Source organism: Hipposideros armiger, unplaced genomic scaffold (assembly GCF_001890085.2).
Source record: "Hipposideros armiger isolate ML-2016 unplaced genomic scaffold, ASM189008v1 scaffold_278, whole genome shotgun sequence".
In the NCBI taxonomy this organism is placed as follows: domain Eukaryota; kingdom Metazoa; phylum Chordata; class Mammalia; order Chiroptera; family Hipposideridae; genus Hipposideros; species Hipposideros armiger.
This window is the reverse complement of record NW_017731628.1, coordinates 1,566,306-1,577,275: the sequence shown is the minus strand read 5'-3', so window position 1 is coordinate 1,577,275 and position 10,970 is coordinate 1,566,306. Positions and strand designations below refer to the sequence as shown.

Here is a 10,970-nt window from a genome sequence, read left to right as displayed (position 1 = left end):
CATTTTTGGACACATATATAATATTATATGTATCATATAATGGATAAGTCTAGTTGGATTGTAGATCACACATCCTCATGTTGTCTGGAATTTTCATTATTCCTTCTATAAACAAGTACCACTGCTAAAACTTTTTTTTAAAAATGTTAATATGTCATTTTTGGTAACCAAGCAATAGAAATATTTAAAGGGGAAACACAATAGAGCATAAATACTTTTGAGAAAGAAAAAATAAATCAGAAAAACAAGGCATTCTGAGATTTAATAAAAATAATTTACTGGGAATAATTTCTGTCTTATAATTTCTATTTTGGCTTCCTGGGATGGTGACCAAAACAGAAAAAGACAGGAGGGGAACTACTGGGGCTGTGACATTGTCTTGTGTGGCAATGCCAAGCAAAAGACGGACCGAAAAGACATTTCCCACTGGGTGACTATGAGTGACTTCTCCTGCCCCAGCCAAAAATATGGATTTGATGTGTGTTTGATCCTGTAATATCCCCTTAGTCCCTAAGCAGAAATAAATGTGCAGTGTTATCTGCATTCTTGTGAATAACTTGAAACCTTCTCAAATATAATTCAAAGAACTGATTATTTCCCAGGAAAAAAGCCGAGCAATGCGACACAGTCTGCCTCTGGTTAGAAATGGGCTATTTCCATGCCCGGAAGACAGAACTGACCTCCTTTAATTCTACAATAGACCCTGAAGTATGAGCAAAGTGAGCAGTTCAAAACCTCTTTTTCAGATTCCGTTTGTGATACGGGCTCCCCTGGAGTCTGGCCCTTCCCTCGGCCTCCTGACACCACACACTCTCAGGCATACACCTTCTGTCCAGGCTTCCATGTTCTGGCCACACTCTTACCAGGCAGCACATGCATCCTACACTCGTGTTGTCATTTCCATACTTTATCCACTCCTTTAAAAACCCAACTGGCGAGGTAAACACCTGCCTAGCAATGACCAGCTCCCTTGCACTGCGGAACCCTCACCTTTGGTTTCTTTTGTGCTCTCCTTAGACAATCCTTCCCAGGTTGGAAGCGTTTCTGTCACCATCAGAGTCTTAGATGTGAATGACAACGCTCCTGAGTTCCCCAGATTCTATGAAGCGTTTGTTTGTGAGAATGCCAAATCCGGGCAGGTAAGGCGGCCTGGGAGGGCGCACCGTGATTAACCCAAACGTGTGGAAATGACTGTTACCCATAATCAAATCTGCCATCAAAGACATTGAGACTCCAGAGCCCCCCATTTCTGTGTATCACATTGCAACAGTTTATCTGTTAAGACAAGTAACTGAAGCCTCCATTACATTTTATGATCTAAAGAATGTTTTGATGACGGTCTAATTCATGGCCAGCCTATAATAAGGTATGTACCCACCTGTAACTGAACCGTATAGAACCAATCAGTAGCACGGGCTCTGGGTCTTGGAGAGAACATGGCGATCAGAAGGGTCTTCCCTTTTCCTCAGTTTAGCACTAATCGGTGAAAGTATTTACAGTAGGGAGAGTTCATTTTTTATATCTTCCCACTTCCCTTTCTTAACTTCTGGCAACAGCGCCCTTGTTTAGGGACTGCCTGCCTGATTCTCAGAATACTTTGTTACCTACAATTACCTATCCCCTCTCCTCCCTCAATTAAAACACCCATTTTCTTAGTACTGCTCACGTCAGGCAAGTTTTGAGAGGAAAGGAATCTGAAAAAACAAATTTCCATTTATTTGAAATAACTTTAGTTCCACCATCATCATAAGTATATTTGTATATTCTGTAAAGCCTGTTCTTAAACCTAAATGAATATTTAGTTGATCAAACTCCAAGTGGTGTAATTGGGAACTATCCAGAACTCTGCTTGGAGTGGCCTATTACCCATTTCCTGTACCCGCCCTTCCACACCTCAGATCACAGGCCACTCACCTCTTTGGCTCCTGCTTTTGGAAGGCGCCTTCCTCCTCTATCTGTGACCCAACAGACGCCCTAACAGCCCTACGTTTTTTTCCCCCACCGAGTACATTCTGTGGTCCTATGGGGGGCAGGGCAAATGGGTTAGAATAGTTTTAATATGAAAGGTATGAGTTTGTCACATGCATATCTATATGGCAAAGACTCGCACTTTGGTAATTCAGGCCTTCCACCTGCAACACAGCTTTTGTTTTCACCTCTCTCATTCACCTTCAACACCACCTCTAGCATCGTGCTGCCCAGAAAGACTGTGTCTGTTCAACCAAGCCTTGTATTAGCTTCCTGAACTCACCCACGATTGACTCAACACATACATCTTTACCATTCTAATCAGTCAGAGCAAAAAGTGATTCCCAACCCCCAGGGGGGAAAAATGTGTCCTGTAGTGATTTTGATCTAAATTACCTCATCCACTGATTCTTGAAGCTGAGTGCAATGGTCTATAGCACCCCTAAAATTTTTTTTCAACAAGTCTAGGATAATTCTACTTCCACATCTATTGAATTTCTAGTCTAGTAAGAATTGAAATATTGCACAGCTAATAAAAGTTACAATGAAGACTTTATTGCATAAGAAATGATCTGTGTTACTATAAGTAAAGGAGGTATAAAAACTACATGTACATGCTTGCAGTTATGTAAAATTATGTCTGTGACAAATTATGACAAAGACAGGGAGACAGGATGCAAAAATAGCAAGTTACTATGCCAAGTTAGCTGAGTTTTGAGTGAAGGTGTCTGGGCTTTTATTTTAATAATTTTTGTTTTATATTATGATAATTTATTATATATGAAATATATAAAATTTTGTTTTGTATTATATGACTATGTTATAACATGACAAGTATATAATATTATACTTTCTATGACGATATGACAAGAGGCTAATTTTTAACCTGTAAAATAAAGACAGTGAGAAGTAGCACATTAATCAAACCCCCTCTCCCCCAAAATGAAACATTTCCTTTCTTAAAGGGCTTCAGAATAGGAGATGCTGCATTCTGATAGCTCACTGGCACTTTAACCACCACTCTTGTTTCTGGAGCACACAAACACTTCTCCCATTTCTATCTCTCTACATCCATCTTTTAATGGTCTATTATACAGTCCTTTAAAGCACAGTTTATCTGCAACTTAAAATTCAGGTCATGAGCCACAAGACTGTCATAGTTGTCATCATTAGCCCAAGACACTGAAAATCCTACCTTTTGATTTTGGCTCTGGGACATGTTTTGAAGATTTTTAAAAGCATGCAGGTCAGTAGGAACATCTGATTTATAAAGAATCAGGCCTCCTCGGGTTATACTGTTGGACACTTCGTCAGCTTTGCATTTGCCAAGCTGAGATGTGTGCTCTCCTCTTGGTGAGCAGCCATGAAGGAAGCCCATCAAGAAATCAGACAACATACTTGGTGAAGCTGAGGGCAGAACGAAAACTGCTAACCAGAATACTGCACGGCAAGTGGGGCCGAGGATGAAATCTGACCTGACGGGAGCAGGCCACAATGCTCCTGACTCAGACTTGGCAAGGCCGTGTCTTTGCTCGCTCACCCTGTAAAGCCCTGTAACCAGTCAGTCTACTCCTCAGGCCGGACCTCAGGCCCCCTCCTCATATATATCTATATCTATATCGATATTGATATAGATATCGATATAGATATAGATATAGATATATATGTCTTCATAGGACAGATGCTCTGAAATGACTTTCTAACTATGTTTTCCAAGTTGTACATAATCACCTATTTATATAACATGCTTCAAAAAATAAGTCTATGTTTGGCACCACAGGCAACACAGAAGGTACAGGATTTGTCTTGGCAGAGATGGGGCAGTACAGTGACCCTCGTGTGTGAGCAGCAATGACACCAGGCTAGACCGAGGGGCAAGGTCACCTCCAGCACTTTCCTGACCCCTCTCCTTGACTGCAGCACCATTCCCCCAACTTTTAGATTCAACAGAGGCCAGATGGGTTCGCCAGGAGGCATGTCCTGAGATGGAGATCTAGTATAAGATGTTCATTAAGAGGTGCCCTTGGGGCCAACGCCTGCGAAAGGGAAGGACTTTTGCAGTGCTGGGCACAAGGAGAAGTCCCATTGCAACGCAGACCCACTGACAGCCTTGAATGACTGCACACTGTGCTAGAACTAGTCTTCCCAAGTTGAGATGGGATGGCCAAGCCTTGGTACTACTGCAACAGTCACTGGATGTGGGTTGCGCTGGAAGGCTGTGGTGACCGTAGGTAGGTGGCTCTCAGTAACTGAGGCAACTCCTAAAGAGACAGACAGGTGAAGGCTGGGGCATGTAGTCCCTCACTGAAGGGTGATCTGAGCAGCACAGGTCAACCAGAAGGCCCCTGCTGGCACTTCCCCCCCTGTCGTTTCACCTCCAGCATTCTCTGAGAGTAGTATGACCTCCCTCAACTTACAGATGAAGAAATACAGACTAAGTAAGCCCACCTGGGCCCCAGCCGCCCTCTGATGTTCCGGTTTCTACCCTGGCAGAAACACAGCTGGCTTTTAAACAGCAGGAATGTGTCTACAGGGTCAGGCCCAAGAGGGGTGGGAGGAGACTGTGCTATTGGTTGATGGAAAAGCAAACACATAGGAAGCAGACCACCCACTTTTTCATGTTACCCCCGCTCCCCGGTCAGCCTGCAGATGGTTCAACTATGTACTTCACACTGCTTCCTTAGTAGCTTTTTTATCATGGGTCTTCATAACCATGAGGCAACTTACTACTTTGAAAAGCACTGTGGAAAAGGCAAGGTTTTGGCCAAAGAGCTCCAGGGGCCGCCGCCCCACTTCTTCTTCTCCTCGGCCCTAAGCTTGCTTCTGACTCTGGTCTGCTCTATACAGCCCATCCTGGGCGTCTTGTCCAACAAATAGGGACTTCCCCGTGCCCCATGCCCTCACATGTTTTCCATTAACCTGACACAGCCAATGTTTCTGTTTGTGTTTACTCCCTTTCTAGGTATTGGTTGTTCTCACATAGGACTTCTCCAAGATAACAATTTGACGCTGAACTATTAACCCCAAAGTAGGGTTAAGTATATGCGGTAGAAGGATGAAAAACTGGGAGACAAGCAGGTCCTTGTAGCATCCCAAGGTTAACAATTCATTTACTCAAAGTCTTCTACATAGACTGTCAAAAAATGGTTGACCTTGATGTGACAATACGTTCTGTTAATGTCCAACATCTGAGGTATTTAGGTAACATTCACTCTGTGTCTGTGAATGTACTCAGGCCAATAATAAACCAAAACTAAATCCTGAGCTATGTGACCACATGAAGCTTAAGTTTCAGAATATCCCTCTCATCAGATAAAATCCTCTGCTGCTGGATGTCAGGTTTGGGCCCTGAAGCCGCTTCTTCGGGCTCAGCTCACCTGACTTCCTGTCCCTCCCTCAGCTGATCCAGACAGTGAGTGCCGTGGACCAGGATGACCCACGCAACGGTCAGCACTTCTACTACAGCTTGGCTCCGGAGGCAGCGAACAACCCCAACTTCACCATAAGGGACAACCAAGGTAACTGGGTGGCTAGTAGGCTACCAGTGCTTTTCTCCAGCTCGGCTGGATACTCTGGGGTTACCATGCAAACAGCGTCAAAGGCCACCTGCTCTTTAACAGCAGGTAAATGCTGAGCTTTGTTTCAGAACGTCAAAGACCAGGAATGACCTCCGCTGATTCTGAAACTTTCATTCAGACGGTTCACAACTGTTTGAGTGCTGACTCTGCGCCAGACACTGTGCGAGGCACACGGGACAGAGGCCTTCCTTCATCCCCACGGGTAGCAGTCATGTTTATATGTTCTGTGACGATGGGAAGAATCTGAGGAGGGTCATAGAAACTGAACTAGATGAAGAGACTTGAGGGAACATTTCTAAGCAAGGACCAAGGGGAGAGACAGTGAAAAGCTCCCAGAACAAAAGAGAAGCAAAAGCTAAGTAACAGAGATAACGAAGGGCAAATATGGGATCACAGAGAGTAGTTGGGGCACTGAAACAACTTTATTACTTTAGAATGATTTAGACAGACACAGCCAGGGCCTCCCCATTCCAGAAAGCGATCCCCACTACAGCTCTGCAGACATGGAGTTCTAGACACTCTTCTCCAACAAGCATCAGATCAGCTAAGGGGTTTACAGATCTAGCACGCTCTCCATTGGGCACAGATGGGAAAGGAGGGACTCTAGCCAGATAATTCAAAGAAAGGTCAGAGCAAGTGGAAAAATAATTTAAATCCGTCAAGTGACCTGTTGCTAACTCAGCTACCAACTAGCTGTCTGACCTTGATGAGGGAGGTCATCATTTCCATGGGCTGCCGGAGGCTCATTTTTATTCCAGTTCTAAATATTAATTGGCCCTTTGGAACGATCTAAACAAAGGGTAACAAAAAGTCATGACTAGGCATGCCCAGTCTTAGCCTCGACCATCAACCATCTGAGACTTAAAGTATTAATCCCACCCCACATGACATTCTGCTATTCAAAGTTGAAGACAGCAAACCTGTGTTCTCCTAGAAAGCATTCTTCCAAGTCATCCCTTTAACTTTCTGCATGTTCTGTTATCATAAAATCACTATGATAATTCTGGGAAGGATAGTACAAATTATAACAGAACTACTACAATTAAGTATCCTGATATTTTCATTGGGTCAAATTTTGAACTGTTCATTTATCCGCTTTACAGGGAAACTTCCTGCAAAAAGTGGTTTCAACCCCCTTAGGATTGGTTTTATAGTGGAAACCTGGGGAAAGAAATTACACATTATACTGTCTGCAAATTTTCAGCTGTGTCACTCTATTCCTTCATGCTGCTATTTGTCAGAATTAATACATAAACCATATGCAGCGAAATGCTGTAATTTCATAAAGATGATTTTGGGTACCAATTCCTGGAGCCAGACCTTAAAAAGATGGGCCACTGGAACATGATGACTATAAAAAGAAATGACTCATCTCTTGAAAGGTTTTCCAAAATGGGAATCAGCGCATCTTCAATAAAAAGAATAAACTCTTAACCGTCTCACAACAATGTATCCCATTGAGTATCCTTTACTTGAGACTCATTTAAAAAACAACTAATATCTGATATGGTAGATCTACGGTCAAGCCCCAACTCCCATGACCAAAGCATAGTATCTTTTTATGAACACACAGAATGTTATTTCAAATAAAGCCTTCCTGACTTTCTTTTAATCCCCAAAGCATTATGAAAAGTATTGTATGTGAATACGGCACTTCACAGTTTCAAATGCATTTTCCCATACTTTGCTCTATTTGATGTTTCTTATAATCCTATAAGGCTTTAAGGAAGTCACTAATCCCTCTGATTCTCATTATCTCATTTGGTAGATAAGGAAAAAAAAGCAAACGGCCCAAAATCAGAGAGTGAGAAAATATTAAGATTGGGACTAAAGTTGGGTGTTGGGTCCTGCTTTAGCCACACCAAACCAAACCAAAGCAAACAAACTTTGTGTCACCTTAGAAACAAATACTTTTCCTACCTAAATGGGTTGCTAAAGCCCAAGTTATCATATTCAACAAAAATTCTACAAGTGGCTACTGTATACCAGACCTCTTCCAAGACTGACTCAGAAATGTGATGCTCTGGTCTTTTTTCTTTAATCTTAAAAAATTCTGAGATCAAGAAACATATTATAGTAGCCGTGTAGTAGCCATGATGTAACACATTCATAGAATTCAGCTCTGGTCAGGCTTTCTAAAAGTCTTATGATCTAGCCTCAATTAATCTGAAAAGTAAAAAAGATTTCTGTTTCAGAAAAACTTGGTTTCCGAAAAGACCAAATTAAAACTGTGAAGCAAATTTAACACTACTTAGCTATTAAATCTGGAAAACAGAAAAGTGTGTGATTGTATAATAGATGGAAATACAAATATAGCCCTCACGTTGCCAACCAATTGCTATCTTTCTCCACTGAGGAGGAAATAAGAGGAAAGGCCTGACCCAAAGCAGGAAGACATTTCAATAAGCTAAATAATTTTCCACAGTTTATGTCACTAAACCAAATCAGCAGTTACAGAGCACAATGGAAGGAGTGTAAATTTGCAGTCAGAGAGACCAGAGTTCAATCCCCAGCTCTGCTACTAAATTAGTGACTTTGAACAAATTACATCATCTCTCTAGGCCTTAACTCATACTGTAAAAGGGTGAGGTTATCATTCTCTCTCAAATTGTTGTGAAGGTTAAATGAGATACGGCATGTAAAGTCAAATTACCTGGCACATAAGTACTCAATGAACAACTGCTACCATGAAAAAGCAGGGGGAGAAGGTAGAAAAGTTAATTAAGAGGTAATGTATTAGTCAGAACAGACTAAGTTATGCTGCAGGAACAAATGACACTAAAATCTCAGTGGCTTAACATAACTAAAAGTAATTTCCTGCTCACATAAAACCAACCGAGGGTCTGAGTGACCAAGGACAGCTGTCCATGTGTAGCTCAGTGTCTCAGGCTGCCTGTGTCTCTATCGCAAACGTTTTTTCATAACACCACACCAAGGCAAGAGCACGCAGAAGTACATACAAGCTGTTATATGTTTCTGCCTGGAAGTGGCATGAATGACTTTTGTTCATTTTTCATCATCTAAAGCAAATCACATAGACATGCCCAAATTCAAAAGAGCAGAAAAGTATAATCCTTTATGTTCAAGTGGAGAAGGAGAACCAGAAATACTGATGTTGATAGTAATGTTTACTTTGGTTACACTCTCAGAATTTTTTGTGAAGTTCTAGACTCTTCCCTGTGAAATGTGACACACACCCAGAGGACCCTCCATGTTGATATTAGCTTTGACAGTCACTGCTTGCACGTCCTACCACAGCTATCAAACTTTTCCTGTACTGAAAATGATCTGAGCTTTGCAAAAAAAAAAAGTATATGATTTATCCTCAAACACACTCAAAGAAACTTTGAGAACATAGATTAAAAAAATAAAAGATCCCAAAACATTACATTAGGCAAATATAGAACACACACACACACACACACACACACACACACCAGCTTTGTGGAAACACATCAAAGAACTTTCCTAATCCCCTTTAAAACTGGAGGAAAAAAACAACTCGTACTGCTGATCAGGAATGAATTTTCCTGAAGTTCGTATTAACTACTTAAATGTAGACCACCGAGGAGGGGAAATAACAAGGTGTGTCCTATGATTAGGGGATTTCGAACAAGCTTCTGCTAAACAAGCAGGTTCTTCAGCAAGCACCGGAGGAACTGGGGACTGCATTTCAGAGGCAGAAAAGAGCACAAGCTGTGAGTTCCAGCCAAAGCAGCAAACATAAGCACTGAGCCGCAGCCCCATGGGCCCCTCAGCTTTCTCTTCCTGGAGGCACAAAGCAGCACCCAGCCCTGCGAAGCTGCTGAGCTGGAACAAACAGGGACCACAAGTTCCCAGCGACTGTTCATTTCTGTCAAGCGTTCCCAGGGACATTTCAGTTAGATCTGAAGTCTGACAGTTGGCCCTGGGCATTTTATGTCACAAAGGGTAAGAAATAATCTCGAAAAGGGTTCCTCTCCTAGGCCTCGGGGTTTTGCCTAGAAGCAAGCAAAATCCTGGGCTTCTGCATCCGAATGCTGATGCAGGCAAACCTGACCGTGGCTGTGGCTGAAGGCTGCAGGGGACGTTGCACTCTCCTCTCTCCTTCCCACAACCGGGCCCGCCCCCTTGCTCTCCGCAATCCAGCAGGAGACTAACTCACTTGCTGGTTCTTCCATCTTCTTCCACCCTCTCATTTTTCCACTTCCCTATTCAATCCTGGAATCCCTGTCTTCTTCAGATAACACAGCCCGGGTCCTGACCAGGAGGTCTGGCTTCCGGCAGCAGGAGCAGAGTGTCTTCTACCTGCCCATCCTGATATCGGACAACGGGCAGCCGGTGCTCAGCAGCACGGGCACGCTGACCATCCAGGTGTGCAGCTGCGACGACAGCGGCCACGTCCTGTCCTGCAGCCCCGAGGCCTACATGCTCCCGGTCAGTCTGAGCAGGGGAGCCCTCATCGCCATCCTGGCCTGCATCTTCGTCCTCTTAGGTGAGTGAGCGGTTCCCTTCAATTCCGTGGGGTCTTACTTAGCTATCAGTCCATCGTTACCCCCAGCACAGCTGTTCAGAACTGGGTTTCCATGCGGTGTTTATTGAAAAGGTGGCAGAGTAAGGCTGAGAAAAAAGGACAGAAACTGAAGACAGTCCTTTCCTAGAGTTATTTATCAAGCATCTACTATGAGCCAGGGCACCATTCTAGGTGCTGGGATTAATAAAGCAGACATGTCCCAGCCTTCACAGAGCTGACTTCAGAACAAAGCAGTTCATTTTGACATCACAGAACCAAAATGACTATTTGGGACATTGTCAGGATATGATGATCACCTCTTCTAACATCTTCATTTCAAATAAATATTGGGTTGTCGGAAAAGTCATGACATATTTTGTCTATATTTTTCAAAGGTCATTTATTTATATAAAGAACAAAGATCAATCAATGATATATTGCCCGTTTTGTTTGATAACCTTTTGCCATCTTTCAGTGAGCTTCATAATTCCTCATTCATAGAAGGACCTGTCTTTATTTGCGAAAAACGGAACAAGGTGCTGATTTACAGCCTCATCTGAATTGAACGTTATGCCATGCAAGGTGTTTTGAAGAGAGCGGAACAAGTGGAAGTCTGACGGCGCAAGAGAATATGATGGTCAGGAGAGTATGGTGGGTGTGGCAACACAGCCCATCCAAGCTCCAGTAATTTTTGACGGGTGATCAAACTTGTGTGTGGTCTCACGTTGTTGCGATGGAACACAACTCCTTTACAATTAACAAGCTCTGGACATTTTTGGATGATGGATTCGTTCAAACTGTCCAATTGCCGACAGTACACATTCAAATTGTTTGTTTGGTTCCTTGGTAGGAGCTTGAAAAACATGACACCTTTAAAATCCCACCACACTGAGAGCATAATCTTCCTCTGATGAATGTCTGCTTTCGATGTC

The 10,970-nt window shown here is 42.9% G+C and overlaps 1 protein-coding gene across 3 annotated transcripts in view; it reads left to right on the top strand.

The window, feature by feature from the left end:
- Nucleotides 1–10,970, top strand: part of CDH20 (cadherin 20) — a 199,468-nt gene that overhangs the window by 182,672 nt on the left and 5,826 nt on the right. For 2 of the 3 annotated variants that reach the window (XM_019657693.1, XM_019657694.1), the window contains exons 9-11: nt 1,018–1,139; nt 5,369–5,486; nt 9,769–10,020. In XM_019657693.1, the coding sequence (XP_019513238.1) occupies nt 1,018–1,139; nt 5,369–5,486; nt 9,769–10,020 (492 nt within the window). Of the gene's footprint in view, nt 1–1,017; nt 1,140–5,368; nt 5,487–9,768; nt 10,021–10,513; nt 10,675–10,970 lie in introns of those variants that run through there. The other variant, XM_019657695.1, reaches the window with a different exon arrangement.